The sequence below is a fragment of the Acomys minous genome (genome assembly GCF_964271855.1).
Source record: "Acomys minous genome assembly, chromosome: 17".
Lineage (NCBI taxonomy): Eukaryota > Metazoa > Chordata > Mammalia > Rodentia > Muridae > Acomys > Acomys minous.
The window spans coordinates 26,779,263-26,796,453 of record NC_140500.1 but is presented as its reverse complement, the minus strand read 5'-3'; the positions used below and the strand labels follow the sequence as shown (position 1 = coordinate 26,796,453).

Genomic DNA, 17,191 nt, shown 5'->3' with positions numbered 1-17,191 from the left:
TTATTCATATTACATCTCAATAGTTATTCCCTCCCTTGTACCCTCCTATTCCTCCCTCCCTCCCATTTGTCAGACTTTCTTTGTGACACCATCACCACTCCATTAAAACCAGCAGGAGTTACTCTATCTGTGCCAAGCTTTGTGCACCAACAGCTTTCTTATACAGGAGGGAGTAGTGATAATATAAACAGTCCCCGACCCTAACTCACTAGCCATCTCTAGGTCCTCATGCCGAAGTTGTAGTTAACTGAGTGTGTAACGCACACGCGCTACGGGCACTGGTGGATGCGCTAGTCACGAGCACCACAGGTTGGTAACTGACTCATACTTGCTTCTCAGCTATAGGGACCTGTTTGTACTCATTAGAAATTAGAGACGGGATGAATCTCACAGAATTGAAGTCTGTGATTTCCTTTGGCTAATGGGACAAGAGAACTTTTAGGAGTCTCGTAAGCCTAATGGCTTTTGAAAGAAAATAGGTCTGACGGTATGGAGGGAAGGAAATAGCTCTTTGTTGGGGTTAGGAGTAATGGCCTTATTGAGTTTGGGGATTTTAGTGTTAGATTCTCTTTCTGGAAGAGGCTTCCTATTACAGGGGGAGGAGTTCTTGCCTGTAGAGCTTCCTAGAGTTGCAAGTCTTAGGATAGTTTGAATGTTGTCATTTAGCTGTCTGCACTCATTTATTTTCAGTTTAACCCTTCAGTTCAAATACATTTCTGTACCCAGCAGAGATTTGCTGAACACTCAGAGACAGCCGTGTCTCTGGGAAATAGGGTAGTTGCTCTGCTCCTTAATGACTGAGAAACATTGAGGGTCATATTGAGCCCCCCTTCAGTGGGCTTTTATAGTTTTACTTTGCCCATCTGGATGAGAATGAAAGGCTCAGAGAAAAGGACTTGAAAGAAATCCTGATACCAGAAGAAAATTGAATATGGAGGAGCAGACAAGGCAATACAAAGTTAGCTATACCTTCCTAAAGATCCGGCACACTGTAGGCGTTGTGTTAGTGTGTCATTACACTGAAATACACAACTTGTTCGAGCCTATGTATCTGCTCAGCGGTGGAGCTCAAGGTAACAGACAAAACTTTGAAGCTCATACTCCTTAGCAACCATCTGGGCCAAAACGACAAATGAGCTGCACAAAAGCCGCACCCACACCATGCCCTGGCAGAAGATGGTCTCTGTCCTCCGTCCCCAGTGAGGCCTCACAGCTCTTAACAGCACATTTCCCATGACAATGCTAATCCACCAGAATTCCCTGCATCCTAGGGTGCCATTGCTTGCAAACTGCATTTTTCTGACTTGAGTAGAACAGAAGCAACTCCCCCCCAACCCCCTGGAAACTTCCAGGGGTTCAGATGCATCAGTTCCTACTGTTCATATTCTCTGTTACACAGGGTGACTTATCACAGGCCAAGCAACCCACGCCACTCAGGACTAGACACAGACCACGCCTAGCTCTGTAGCCATCAAGATAGTCACTGCATTGACAAGTTAAAATATAATTAAGGACACTTTTAATCCCAGTACTCAGAAGGCAGAGGCAGGCAGATCTTTGTGAGTTCAAGGCTATCCTGGTCTACAAAGCAAGTCTAGGACAGCCAGGGCTACACAGAGAAACCCTGTCTTGGAGGGAAAAATAATTAATCCTATAATAACAATTATGAATAATGTAGTAGAAGCATTTAATAAAATTCAATAACCACTTATTTTTAAGTCTTATATTATTCTGAATGTCTCAGATTTTTATTCTTGTTGAATAAAATCTTGGTCTTCTTTCTTTGTTCTCTGTACAGCTCAATAATTCTGTTTTCAGCTGTGTCAACATTTACTTTGAAGTGTGTGTTTTTTTTTAATTTTAGCTTCTGTATTCTTCACTTCTAAACCTGTGTCTTGTTGTTTCCCACATATTCTGGTTCTCTGGGAAAACTACAGATCTTGTTTTGATGTCTGCAAACTCAGCAAACAGTGCTGCACTTCCTATAGCTGAATAACATCAGTACCTGGGTCTCCCATGCATCTCTTTCTATTGTCTATGGCTTTTGCTCATTTTCATTTATTTATCTTGTTTCCCTGTGTACCTAGCCATTTTGTATAATGAGTCAGACCTTATTTCCACAAAACTGCTTTTCAAAATAATTTGACAGCTTTGATGGTGTTGTATTTCTCCAGAGACGTTTCATGTTCGTTACTGTCAAACATCTTTTCCTAGTGCTATACAATTCAGAATATTTTCCTAGCATATCAGATGCCGTCTTCATTGGGACAGTTGATCCATATTACCTCAGCCCTCCCTTGACACTTCCAAAAGCAAAAGTAGCCTGCACTTCTAAAGAGCACATCATGTGGGGAAGTCTCCTCACTGTTTTCCTGCAGACTTTACTCCCAGAGCTAGAGAACTGGGTCTTCGAATGTGTGTATCGATTCTAGAAGGTTCTCTCAGGGCTGCACCTTGGCCTCTTTTAGGATGAAATTTCTAGAGACTGGCTATCTGCAGAGTGGTCATCTGATGGTAAGGTCAGACAGGAGGGCACGTAAGATGGTATGGTTACGCTCATCACAGGTCTCACTCGTTTATTTAAAAAGTGCACAGAGGGCTGGAGAGATGGGTCAGAGGTTAAGAGCACTGGCTGCTCTTCCAATGGTCCGGAGTTCAATTCCCAGCAACCACATGGTGGCTCACATCCATCTACAAGGAGATCTGGTGGCCTCTTCTGGTGTGCAGGCACACATGTGGGCAGAATGCTGTATAAATAATAAGAAAATAAATATTTTAAAAATGCACAGAAAGTATACCATTCGTGGGAGGGAGTGTGTGTGTGTGTGGGGGGAGGATGGATTTCGCATGGGTTTGGTGGCAAATCACTCACTACAGAGATACCAAACTGAGTCAGCACGCTAGCCCTTTACATCTTTATACCTGTTTCTCCAACAAACACTTTCTCATCCACGTAATTTACAACTTTCCCTCTCCTGGCTCAAGTGCTATGAAGGCAAGAGTCAGCTTCTTTGCTGCTGTTGCTGTCCACTCACTGTAAGCCCGCACCATCTATTCATTCTCCTATGCAGTTTTAACAAAATGCTCATCATTTCCTCATTCTGGCCCAACCAACACGTCAATAAAAACTCTACCACTGATGATAATTTTCATAGAGTGCGAAACCCTACAAACTTAAAAAAAAAACATAATAAAAGAATCATATGTATTTTCAGGTTGGAAAGACAGCTCAGTGCAGGTAACCCTCTTGATGTGCAATTTGAGGACCTGGGTTCGGATCCCTAGACCTCTTGAAGAAGCCTGGTGTGGTGGAGCCATCCCAGAACCTCAGTGCTGCATGTTTGAGAGGGGCAGGTCGTGAGGGATTGCTGGCCAGTCAGTCTAGCTGACCTGGGGAACTTCAGGTTAAGTGAGAACGGAAGTTCCACCTACGTCTGTTCTGCCCAGTAATTGGCTATCAGCAACTTTATTAACCAATCAGAGATAACTGGGCAGCAAAGTTTATACAACATCTACTGGTGTACGAGAGAAGGCACACATCTGGACTGTACCCAGATCTTGGGGCCAGGAATTTAGCATCTGTATACATAGCACCAAACCAACCCCCAACAATGGGGAACTTCAGATTAAGTAAAAAGACCCTGCCTCATACAATAAGATTGAGAAGTGATTAAGGAAAGATATTCTAACAGCAACCACTGGCATTCACACATGACTGCATGGGGGAAAATACACCTGTATTTATATATCAATAATAATAATAATAATAATAATAATAATAATAATAATAGTAGTAGTAGTAGTAGTAGTAGTAGTAGTAATAGACATATATTTTAGATTTGTGAAAAAATAAATTTATTTTGTCTTCTGCCATTAACAAACCAAGTCACCTTTTGGGTCTGGCTTTCACTGTCTTTGCGGTGATAACATATTATCATTGCCTATGAGAAATCCCCACCTAAGAAAGAAATTCTGCTCTTTCTATGCACCAGATACTACTCTGCCTTATACACAAAACAATTCTCAATAAATTTGTGAGGAACAAATCAATATATAACATAGAATGCATGAGAATATTTTAAAATCTATTAACAGAGGAATCATTCATTTTTTTAGCTTAAAAATTAAGCATGCTTCAATTTCCACACATTTCAGAGTACCAAGTACCAACTAAATACCTCACCATAAACAGTTAAAAAGCTGGACTAAAGTGTGAAGCAGCTATTTCTATGACATGGACACAACGTCTATAAAAGTGAATTCTGAAGTACGTAAGTGAGCACAGTGCACACTTTGCTGAGCACCGAGTCCATCAGACCACCACCTGCTGCTGACTGAGTAGGATGAGGTGAGAAACTGAAGGAGGCGAGTGGGAGAGAAAGGCTCCTCAAAGTCTGTGTGGTACCTACACATGCGCAAATGAGGCTACACAGTTGCATCAGATGACAGCTCCCTGGGGTGAGGGTAGCATGCAGGTGCCAAGGGCATTATAATCAGTGTGAGGGGAAGCAAGGGTGGGGTGGGGTGGGGTGGGGTGGAGAATAGCAGCATTAAGAGGCTGGAGCTCTGGCCCTCTCTCTCATATGGAGAGCTCTAGTGAGCATGTTGGTAATCCCTGGGCATCCAACTCCAGTGGCGGACAGGGACAGCTCAGGAGTAAGAACCTTATGCTATGGCACTCTCCACTCAGACCCACTCTGACAAATCTTCAAACCAGGCCCCAACCAAGTGCAGAGAAGAAATGGACTGTGAAGGACGAGGGGCTTGGTTTTCCAATTGGCCCTATATCAACAAGCATAAAACCAAGTCTACACAAGCTCAGAAACAACTGAGCCGCTTGCTGAAGATTTAAACATCTTAGGAAGATAGTAGATTCCTGAGTCTCTGTAGTGTATCACCCGTGATTAACATACCAAAGAATCACCAGATCCACAAAGAAATGGGGAAATGTGATATATATATTCAATAAAAAGGAGACTGGGTGTTAGACTTGACAAATATTTTTAAATAGCTGTTGTGTGCATGTACACACACAGAGGAAAACATATCAAGTGAAATAACAAGCGCATTGTGTTAAAGAGGGAACAGAAGCAGGTAGGTGGGAACTATACAAGAGTACCAAATTAAAACTCTATATAATTGGAAAGCAACTGAGCTGTAGATCGAAATGAGAAAATTCATTGAATAAGCTCAAGGAAGATAGAGACAGCAACAGAAGAAACAAACAAACAAACAAACAAAAACAACGAGTGAAATGGAATGATAAAAGAAACTATCTCATCGGTGGAACACAGGCCAAAACAGAATTGGGAGGAAAAACCCAAACAGAGCTTTAAGACCAAATGGAATAACATATGATGGGCAAACAAGTATGCAAGAGGAATCCCAGAAATAAAGGGGAGAGTGGAGTAGAAAACAGTCTCTGGAGACATCATAACCTGTTTAGATGGCAGGAGACCCAGAAATGACTGGTAGGCTGGCACACCTAAAAGAATGGGTTTCAGTATCTTCCATAATTTACTTAAGCCATTGTAGCTTTTCAAGTAAGATGTTGCTTTTTGGGGTCTTTACATTTTTATCTCGTTAGCTACTTTGTGGGTTCTTCATGATTTTTATTTTCCTAACGATATCTTCCTTGGCTCAGCTCAGCTTGTCCTGCCTCAACTGTCACCAGCTGTCCTCTCCTCTTTCTCTGCTAGCTCAATCCACTGTCATCTGTCTCTTATCTTCACTTTGCTCAGTCTTTTCTTCTTCTCTCTGGCCCTACTCAGTCTTTATTCTTCTTGTATCAACGGTCTTCTCTGACCCGACTTTTCTGTCTCTAGAAACCTATTCCTGCTTCCTCCTCCTCCTCCTCCTCCTCCTCCTCCTCCTCCTCCTCTCTGCAGCCCCCTCCCACCCGCCCTCCATCCCTCCCTCCCTCCTCCCTCCCTCTCTCTCCTCTCTCTTCTCTCTTCTCTCTTCTCTCTTCTCTCTCTCTCTCTCTCTCTCTCTCTCTCTCTCTCTCTCTCTCTCTCTCTCTCTCTCTCTCTCTCTCTCTCTCTGTCTTCCCTCTCACCTTTTGCTGACTTTTTATATCATCCTGTTCCCAGAAAGTTCATGAGTCAACTTGCACTGAGGGGGGTATAAGGTCATTTAAAGGGCCAGGCACATAAAATATTTCATACCTCAAACTATCTGATTGTTTACTGTGAAGCAGTAACATGGGGCATGATTATAGAATATGTATAACCAATGAGGCAGGAGGGCGTAATGAAATTATACAATCATAAAATTGTAAGATTACTACATTTGACGTTATACGATAAGATCTGCTAGTTTCCATAACTATAATTTGTGCTTCAGAAATGTTGGTACAGCCTCAACCTTGACTATCTCCCAAAGGCTGGTGCATTAACGGTGTGGTCCCCGGGATGGCATCACTGAGATGTAGTGGAAGCCTCAGAGGTGGGGCCTGGTGGAAGTGTTTGGGTCACCGGAGTGCCTTTTCATCTCTCTCTCTCTCTCTCTCTCTTTCACTTTCTGTTCACGAACTGATATTTTACCCTGTTGTGTGCACCCCACCGTTATGGCCCACCTCCCACAGGCCCAGGAGCAACAGCACCAGCCAATCACCGATCAGACTCTCTGAAACTGTGCACTGAACAGACCTCTTCATATAAAGCTTATCTACTCAGCTTCTGCCACAGTAACAGAAAGCTAAATGACACGAGTGTTATCTTAAAAGTCAAACGCAGAAAGTCTGCTCTCCCTAACTAACCCAATGTGCAGCCTAACGTAAGAAGACAGGAAGCTGGTGTCATAGGAACGCAGATGACCATATTTGTAGAATGCTTCTAATGTACGGACTAAAACCTTGAATGCTTCATCAGCATTTACTTGTTGACTCCTCAAAATTCCATGAGCTAGATGCAGTTTGAGCCCCCATCTTATGGACTGAGAAACTGCAGATGGCCAGCAGGTGGTAATTCTGGGCATGTGGTCCCAAGCATGGCTGCTGTCTGTTTAACTAGGAACTGCATGAGTTAGCATGAGAATATTAGGGTATGGAGGCGTGGCAATCATGCCCTGCACATTGATCACTTCATGGAATGCTGACTTCTTATATTTTCATTTCATGTTCTCTTCCTTTTCCTACCTAGCACTTAGTATGGGCCACTTACAAGTCTAAGTGGAGTTTACCCTTAGCATTAGTTCTAATTAAGTGCCCGTCACCTTGCTATTGGCTGCTTTTGCAAGTTTGAGATTTCCCAGAAAGGGCCAGGCATAGAAATGCATCAGGGAGGTATAGTTAGGAGGTTTAAGGATAATACTTGGCCTTTGGGATGGCATGCTACCTGCCACAGTCCTCAGCTCACAAGCAGTTTCATCATGCCTGCTGACTTATCACGTGGCATAGTTCCCACCTCTGATCATGCCTGCTGACTTATCATGTGACATAGTTCCCACCTCTCTCTGATCATGCCTGTTGACTTATCATGTGACATAGTTCCCACCTCTCTCTGATCATGCCTGTTGACTTATCATGTGACATAGTTCCCACCTCTCTCTGATCATGCCTGTTGACTTATCATGTGACATAGTTCCCACCTCTCTCTGATCATGCCTGTTGACTTATCATGTAGCATACTTCCCACCTCTGAACTGTCTGATTGCTTTAATCTCAGGAGCTAATGACTGAGGGAGTTTGCACACGCTCATAACTTGGCAATGACTACCAAAGCTCTAAAATTAGTGTTTCTGGAAGAATTCTTAGATCACTGTTGTTCCCTATTTTCAAAATACAGAATGACAATGCTCAGGAATTTAATGTAAAAACAGTTTAATTCTCTCATTTCACATATAAGAAAGCTGACGACTCCTAGGAAATCAAAGTCAAGTAGCTTGTGCAGAATAGGCATAGAAATCCATGTTCTGCTCATTTGCAAGCCAGCTTCACCATTGAATCCAAACGTGGCACTAGAGCCATTTCTCATCATCCCTTTAGCCTAAGGGGTTCATGAATTTTTGAAATTCACATGTGCCCACGCCTCCGCTATCAGTACCTTGCTCTCTCCAGCCATCCTGCTCCGGGAGCCGCCCTGCACATCCTTCTGGACTGCAGTCTTCAGTGCCCATCTCCTGCATTCCTTGGGGTAAAGCATTGGATGCGGTCTGTCCTGCCTATAAATCAGGGGTGATATCCCTGCTTCCTGGACCACTGGGCCAGTTAATCACCCAATCAAGCTCTCAGCGTCAAAGCTTCACCTTGAGGCTGTACACTGCTTTGAATGGGCCGTGTCCTGTTATCACCTCTTACCTGGTCCTCGGGTGAGAAAGATGCATTTTCATTACTGGGCAACGGCTGTACTCCACAGTACATTTAACTTTGCTGTTGGTGGCATGTATTCTTTGTCACTGACATTTTTTTTTTATTCTGCTCTACCAAATAATGTGATTTCTCCAGCTTAGTCACACACTGTTATTTATTTCTCATTAAACTCCATGGCAGCAGACCTGAGAGAGCTTGAGATGCTCACGGGATGAATTCACTGACTTTGTGACCTTGGGGTCATTTTCTCTTGCCACTGCTGTGGCTTGTCCAAGGGTGGACTTAAATGACTTTATTGCTGGAATGGAACAGGGTCCTGCCAAGAAAAGGCTTGGCCTTATCTGTGGCATGCACACCATTACTCAGTTTGTAGATGGAGAAATTGAGGCCAGGCAGGAAACAAGGAAAGTAGGCAGCAGAGCTAGGACTAGAGCTGCGGCCTAGACTTGTGCCACAACAGTACCTGGGAGGGGGAAGAGCAGAGTGGCTTGGCTGAGGGAAGAGTGGGGCACAGGGAAGGGCTGTCTGCAGTCAGGTCAGGAGAAAGAGCATCACTTCCTTCTTGCAGCCATGGTTTTGCTCTGCTACTGGTAGGCAAGCCACACCCTTGGAAGGTCTTCTCCAGAGGTCATGTGAGGGTTACATGGGCCACACTGCCTATTGTTCCTAAGTGAGCATTTCCACTGCGTATATACCATAGATTCTGGATCACAGCTCTCAATAGCCATCGGTCATGTACGTTGTGTCATGCTTCTTGCTACAGATGGCTTATCCTTCGGTACATCATGTATGCCTCACACTCCATTCTCGGAAAGAGTTGGCGGCTCACAAGGAGAGGGACTTTATTATGGAAAAGTCTCCACAAAGCAACCACATTGTTCAATTACATGGAATTCCATCGCCATTGTGAGTCTGTCTAGTTTTTTACTACAATCAGCTCCTGGTCCCTCCTGTGTACATCAACAGGACCACACTGTCCTTTCCTTTTGTAATGTTCTGGGATGTCATTCCTTGTTTGCCCATTGAGATCCATTCCAAGCTCCACTTTATCTATGAAGGCTTTCTGATCTGCGGTCCCTACTCCTGGAAGGATGGCACCCCAAGCTGACTGGCTCATCATAGCACCCCTGCCTCTGTACCTAAACATCCTTTGGAATCTCTAGTTTTTATTTTACATAACATTTTAATGAGTATTTTTTTTCCTACTACAAAACCTCTGAGAACACACTTAGCATAGATTCCCCATAAGGAAAGGTCTGGAAGAAGCTGGCTGATGACTCACAGGCCTATACTCTCAGAGTCATCCCTCCCTGCTTCATCTTCAATCAAGAACCCGGCGACATTCATCACATATATTAAAAAAGAAACAGCAGCAACTTCTGGGGCCCCTTACCTATGTACTTTAGAGTTGTAAGTTCAATAAACCATAGAATTAGCCCCTGTTTTTCTAAGAGATTTGTACCCTAGATGTCACACATCACATCTGTCTATTACTATAGTTCATTGTCATGGAGAGCTAGTGCAACAGAAAGGTTCAGACACTGGACTGGTTAATGCAGCCTACACAGATATAGGCCCCGCAGCATGAGCAGTGTGCGGGGAGCCAGGCAGTCTCAGCTGCCATGCTGTACGGCACACAGCGTGAGGGTCTGAAATGATGTCCACACTTTCTGCAACACTCGTCTCCCACTGTAGAAGCTAAAGATGTGGTTGTAAACAAAGAAACTGTAAACTGTGACCCCAGCAGTAATGGATGGTAAATGAATAAAACCATAGTTAGGTGACAAGTGATGTGAGACAATTAAGCCAGTAACTCAGCGTAGGACACAGAAAGTGGAAGAAATGGCCGACACAGGGCAGCAGTGACATGCTGGGAGACAGTATCTCAGCAGAGACTAGAGAAGGTGAGCAGGCACGTGAGTGGGTGGCTGAGTCAAGGCCACAGCTAGAAGAAGGAGTGGCACCCGCCTTGGCAGAGAGTTTGGAGTTCTGCAGGGGAGACAAGAAGGCTGATGAAAGCAGGAGTTGGGAAGGGTAGAGGGAGGTGACGCCAAAGAGGAGGAATGAGAGGCAACACAGACTGGGGCGCCAGCTTCCGCCCTGATGGCCTAGGGAGGTCTTGGAGGGTCCTTAGTGGGGCAAAGACCCACTCAGGCTGTGTGTGGCGGCTAATCTTGGGTTTCCACCTGACCACACCTGGAATGAAATAAAACTCAAGGTACTGGGCACATGTGAGGGTACTTTCTTGGTTGGATTATTTAGGGTGGAAGGTCCACCCTAAGTGTGAGCCTTCAGGAGATAGGTGTTACTGTACTATTCATTGGACAGCTTGTAAATCACCCTAATAAATGCCCTTTTAATATCTATATCTCTCTATGTAGAGACATAGATATAGATCCTAACTAATACACTGTGATTAGGGATACAGGTCAAGGCAGAGAACTCTGTCCACACGAGAGAAGATGGTGGCGGGAAAGGAAGGGAATTGTGAAGAGAGTAAGAAACACATGCTTGATATATTTTGAAGGTAAGGTTGATAGGTTCTTCCGAAGGATTTGTGCAAAGAATGAAAGAACAAAAAAGGAAGTAAGTCAGAGGTGTTTGGCCTGAGAAGAGAAGCTTTTCCAGTGTGTGAACATCTCCTAAGGTGAGGAAGAATCTGGGAAGCTGGAGGGTGGCGTGGTCATTTACAGCACTCACTGGAGGTCTGAGAAGGCGAATGGAGCCACGGTTGGGTGTGTGACTCTAGGGCTGGAAGAGTCTGCAGAGCATGATAATGTGGTATTTGAGGCTATGAACCTGGATAACACAGGGCAGCTGGGAAGCGAGTGCAGATGGAGACAAGGTACCAAGTCTGCACCCGGTACTTTTCTGCATTACAAGGGGAAAAATGAGGAGTCAGCGAAGAATTGCAAGAAAATAAAGTAAAGCAAGGGCAGGACTGGGACTGAGTAGTGTCTCCAATGCCAAGTGATGAGAGGTTCAAGGACAAGGGGAAGTTGGCTATACACAACAAGATAAAGGCCAATGGCCCAGAGAAAAGGCCATTGGAATCACTACTGTAGAGGCGGTTTTGACAAGGGATGTTCTCGGACAGCAGGGGAGGAGAAAGCACATATAGCAAAGAACAGGGGAACAAGAAGTGGGGACAACATGGAGAGGCTACTCCTATGAGGCGTGTGCTGGCTAGTTTATGTCAACTTGACACAAGCTAGAGTTATCTGGAAGGAGGGACCCTCAGCTCAGACAATGCCTCTATAAGATCTACTGTAAGGCATTTTCTTAATTAGCAACTGCTGGAGAAGTCCCAGCCCCCCCCCCCCAACCCGGGATGATGGTCCTGGGTTCTATAAGAAAGCGGGCTGAGAAAGCCAGTAAGCATCACCCCTCCGTCAGGTCCCTGCCCTGGTTGAGTTCCTGTCCTGACTTCTCTCGATGACGAACAGCAGCAATATTGAATAGAATAGAATAGAAACCCTAACCAAGACAAGGAGTTTTGCAAAGACTGTGAGAAAAGGGGGCGGGTGGTGTTGAACCAGGGCACTTGGTCCCGTGGTCTCATTCTTCACTGCTTCAAAAGCTGTACAGAAATGGTAGCAGTGCAAAAGGCCAGGCCAAGCCCTTTCTCAAAACTCAGAGAAGAGTCGTTCTCTGTATATTTGTGACTTACCAAATCGGCAATCGCTTGACATCTCTGATGAGGTGCCAAGTGGGGAAGGCCAATTATGTTCTGTCCCAATATCTTTGAGCCACTTTGGCCGATGGAGTGCGAGCAGCGATGAGGTGAGCTACCTGTAAGTGTAGCCTGGGGCCGTGTGGCATAAGTCTAGGCTACCTTCTCTGATCATCTCCTTCCGCCACGAAGACAGCACAGTGGCGGCGGCAGCTGTAGCCGAGGCTCTCGAATTAGACGCCATGTAGTCTTGTCTGTCTCAGAGAGCTGCTCAGGCCCGAAGGCTCCAGCTAATCTTGTGCCCCATGCATTAGGAATCAGACTCACTGTGTCTACAGGTTACTTGACACTCTGAAGACATCCATTCTTGTAGCAAAAGCTGAGCGATGTGCTCCTCTCCTGGGCTGCCCCGCTCCTCTAGGACAGTAAGTCCTGATGTCCCTCACAGGGTGGTAAGGTCCCAAGCCCTTAGCGAGAATGTAAGTGACAGGGCAGAGTCAGCCTGTCCATGGTAACTTTGTGGTGGGAATCTAGGGTTAACCCGTAGTCCCCGTCTCTCACACGTTGGTTCACCTATCATAAGCTACTTTAGAGTTGCTTCAAAGGTCATTCCTGCCTCCCATCTTACTCCCCAGTGTGGAGCTATGAAAGAATAATCAAGAACACTCACATCATTAGGCATTATAGCAAAGCGGAACTTGGTGCGGGTCATCATATAAGCCATAAATAATGCAAAATGGCGGCGGCCGAGTAGACAGTGATTGTTTTCACTGTGCTTATGAGGCTTAGCTCCATGTCACTTTTTCAGTCTGAGATGCTCTGTAATCTCTGTGCAGAGAGTCCCAACCCTTTGCAAAGCAAACAGCCCCCGTCCTGGTCTGTTTCGTGAACCCGGCACAAGCTGGAATCTCCTGGGAAGAGACATCTCAATGGCGAAAAGTTTCCATCAGGTTGCCCACCGGCAAGTCTGTAGTGCATTTTCATGATTAATGTTTGCTGTGGGAGGGCCCATGGGGGTGTGCCACCTCTGAGCAGGTGGTCCTGCCTTATATAAGAAAGCAGACGGAGCAAGTTACAAGGAGCAAGCCAATAAGCAGCCTTCCTTGTGGCTTCTGCTCCAGTTCCTGGCCCTAGGTTCCCATCTTGAGTTCCTGCCCTGACTTTTCCTCAGTGATAAGAGTGTGACCTGAGAGCTGTAGGCTAAAATTAACCCTCTTCTCCACAAATTGCTTTTGGCATGCTGTTTTATCACAGCAATGAAATCCTCACCAAGACAACACTTGCTGCTTCCGTATACTCAGTAAGTTCCCCCACCTGGGCTAGACATAAATCTAACCACTGGACAGAGAATGGGGAGAGTAAAGGGCACAACTCTGGCCTTTGCTGCAGTCAAAGGGGCAGGAGATACATGCAAAAATCAAAGACAGTCCGGAATGGTGGCCTTAAGGCTTTAAAGGATGGAGTGGTAAGGTGGGAAGGGCAGCGGGGAGACCAGATGCAGCCTGACTCTGCTGCTAGTTAATTACGATCCCCCTCCCCCTCCCGTCCCAGCAGTCTACACACATATTGGACTCAGAGTGCCAGAAGGCAGCTTCCTGGGGGCTTTATGATTCTAAGATATTATCAAGGAGCAAGAATGCAACCGGGTGCTCAGCACAGAGCAGACAGGAAGGGCTGTTTCACAGAGGATGCTGTTTCCCTGTATCTGGCCACATAGCTGCACAAGTCACAGGCTAGCGGACTAACCCAAGATGTACATCCCAGCAAACAAGCCCGAAGTTCTTCCCAGATTCCCAGGTTGAACCAGATAAAGGAGAAGAGGCCCATAGAGGTTGCTTCCTCAGGAGTTTGCTACAGCCAAGAGCTGCTGAAGCTCCTGAACTCAGAACCTCCACAGTGGGAGAGAGCAGGTGTCCGTGAGGCTGATACACAGGAGGGCAGGTCTCCACAGCTCCACAGCTCAGATCCACTCCTCGGCAGAAACTTGCATCAAGTCTCTGTATGCAGCCGAGGATACCCATGGGTGTGAAAAGAGGGAAACAGCAACACTGAGCTCCCAGAATGTCCAGTGATGCTTTCTTGACATTCTTTGGGGCAACATACAGAGAGCAGAATTAATCTCACGAGCTAAGGCAAACTAGGGGTTAATTAGCCTTTTGTGGTCCAACCTGGTTCCTTCAAGACGTGCTCCTGGCAGTTCAGCACGGGGAAAGGGGCAATTATGAAAAGGACACTGTCAAGAGGGACAGGGGCTTTACTTACTTGGGACTCCAGACACCAGGCGCAGGGGACGAAGCACGCGGAAAGCCCTCAGTGCCTTCACATCGAATCCAGCTCCTTTCCCTCCTAGAGCATTGGCCCCATCAGCTTTGGTTGCTTGTTCTAAAATTGCACTAAAAAGCCTAGAAAAGAGAGAGAGAGAGAGGAGCTGTCAGGACGACACCAGGCACAGGGGACGAAGCACGCGGAAAGTCCTCAGTGCCTTCACATCGAATCCAGCTCCTTTCCCTCCTAGAGCATTGGCCCCATCAGCTTTGGTTGTTTGTTCTAAAATTGCACTAAAAAGCTTAGAAGAGAGAGAGAGAGAGAGAGAGAGAGAGAGAGAGAGAGAGAGAGAGAGAGAGAAAGAGAGAGAGAAGCTGTCAGGACCCCAGTTGTTTTCTCAGCCGGGCTCCAACACAAGAATGTAACCTAGCCAGCTAGAGTTTGTCACAGGTGTGGCCCCTAGAGGCCCACGAAAAGCTACACGTTGCAGCAGGGGAGGGGACACACTCCACAGAGAGTGAGTGCTGAGTGAGGTTGGGGACATTGCTTTGCTGTCAGAGCGTGAGGGTATATTTGGTTTGGGGGAGCTAGGGCCCTGGCACAGCAATCAAGGTACAGGGATAAAGCAAGGCAGCCGGCCATATCTCTCGGGGTGCTGCCATCACTGCAGGCACTCTTCTAGATACCCGGGTTGCAGCAGGAGAGACATATTCCAACCCTTGAGGGTTCGCATCCCTGGGGGGCAGTCAGGATGTGAGCTGCCAGTAATTAGACCTTGCAGAATGTGATCCCTGGAGAGAGGAGGGGTCTGTAGTGACGAGGATAAAAGGCCAACCTTTGAACAGAGGGCAGCTCAGAAAGGAGCTCTGCTCTGGTGATAATTTGGAAGACATGTGGCCCCTGCACCTGTCTGGGACCACTGCAGCAGAGAAGTCGTTGGGACAGGGACCCCCGGGAGATGCACAGTGAGATGTTAGGGGCCAACAAACTGCCAGTATAATTAGGACACAGAAGGAAAGGGGAAAATTGGAAAAGAAGGAGGGGCCCCACAGGAACCCTGGGCTAGAGAAGAACACAGTCTGAGTAAAGTCTAACTAATGTCAGTTGTGCCTGCAGGGGGCAGGGCCAGAGCAGGCTGCTAAAGTGGCCCAGTGAGAGAGGCTTGGGTTCAGGACAGGTAGTTATTTGGAGATGGGAGCATCTGCTCCCGGGCTTATTTTTTAAGATGGAGCTAGTAGGACCAGCTGTTGGACCAGCTGGGAGGTGTGAGGTGTCAGGAATGAGATGTGACTCCAACAGCCTGTGCTGGAGCAATCGGAAGGATGGGATGTGGTGGCATGAGCTGTCCACACTCCACTGCCACCTTCCCCAAGGCTAGGCTAGTTACTGTGTGAGTGCTGGTTTTCTGAGCCGGTGCCATGTGTCTGGAGGTCAGAAGAAGGTCTTGACTAGAGACAAAACTGTCTTCTGCACAGGGCATACTTAGGGTTGGACCATATGAGGTCTGTATGGAAGCTGTACATGAGCGGATTGGATCATAGGGTCCTCACATGAGCACATCAAAGAAAGGCAAACAGAACACATCAAAGAGACCAACGAGGAGCCGTTCATGGTCAAGGGAGTCTTCATTTAGCACAACCAAGGCCACTGAGGTCTAGAAAACATCTGATCTGTGCAGTAATGGGGGAAGGCCCAGCAGAGACGACCAGGAGAGTGGCAGAAGCTGCTGCCAGTGAGACTAGAGAGCCTTGCCCAAAAGGGACATAGGCAACCCAAATGAAGGCTAAGGGAGCCACCTTTCCAGTAGCCACACTAACAGAGCGAAAGGGGGTGAAAAACTATGGGAACACATGTTATCTAGCCCAACATCACCAAAACACAGCATTTGAACATGTAGTAAAAGCAATAAAGTATTTGCCATGCTTTGTTTTATATTCAACCTTTGAAATCTTTGAAATATGTTGTATGTTGTATGTATGTACAGCACTCCTCAGTTTCAGGTGCTGTGGCCACATTATGACTAAAGATTGACATATAACAACTCTTTGGAGCTCTTTGCAAATGTGAGCAGAGAAAAAAGAGAGTGGGTGTGGCGTGAGAGTTGTATGTGAGATGGGAGTCACCCCACGAAGCCGGTGATGCTGAATGGGGGGACTCGCGGCCTTCTGGAGGCAGGAAGGGGCAGTTCCGTGGCACACCGAGGATTCTGGCTTTACAAGAGGCTACGGTGAGTTGAGCTGTAACACAGCTGGCGGAGCAGGAGGAGAAGCTCCTCCTTTCTCTCAGAGACCCAGGGAGGCACAATGGAAGGTCATAGATATGGTAGGGAGACACAGAAAAGCCCTCTTCTGTTTGTATTTTTCCTTGGGGCTGGCCTTTCCTGGAGTTCCAGCTGGAAATCTGAAGGGAGGGGTACACTGGAAGTTTGAAGAGGGCAGGAAAGCTACAGAAGAATCACCCAAGGAAGTGAAGAGGGGACAGAGTAGGAGAAGGGACACGAGAGGACTTCTGGGTGTCACCAAAGGCCACGGGACATTGGTGGTCACGAGTGGGAAGTAGAAACGTCTTCAGCTTTATGTATTTCTCTGTGTTCAGAGACCAAGATTTCCTGATGTTGGATGGGATCTGGGTTGGTGTTTCTCTCCAGGTGAACAAGTCAAAGATGAAAACGAGTAAGCTAAAAGAGTCCATGCCAGTGTGGCTGTGATTACAGAGAGCGGCCCTACACTGATTGGCAGGTGAAAACGACAAGAGTCGGGGAGGAGAGGGTACAGACAGGTGGCAGGGTGAACGAGCTGTCGGGGTCATGACGTGTGAAGGCGTAAGTTAGGAGAGCGGCATGTAGATTGTGATGCTCTAATACAGGAAGGTATTTTATTAGTCATGACAGAAAAACTAGCTATAGACATGGGAGGGGCAGCTGGGATAGGACAGAGGTCAGG

The 17,191-nt window shown here is 46.4% G+C and overlaps 1 protein-coding gene across 31 annotated transcripts in view; it reads right to left on the bottom strand.

Annotated features, from left to right (window-relative positions):
- CACNA1C (calcium voltage-gated channel subunit alpha1 C) overlaps positions 1 to 17,191 on the bottom strand; it is a 557,751-nt gene that overhangs the window by 177,719 nt on the left and 362,841 nt on the right. For all 31 annotated transcript variants that reach the window (XM_084766402.1, XM_084766399.1, XM_084766397.1 and 28 more), the window contains exon 5: positions 14,247 to 14,386. In XM_084766402.1, coding sequence (XP_084622528.1) covers positions 14,247 to 14,386 — 140 coding nt within the window. The remainder of the gene's footprint in view (positions 1 to 14,246; positions 14,387 to 17,191) is intronic.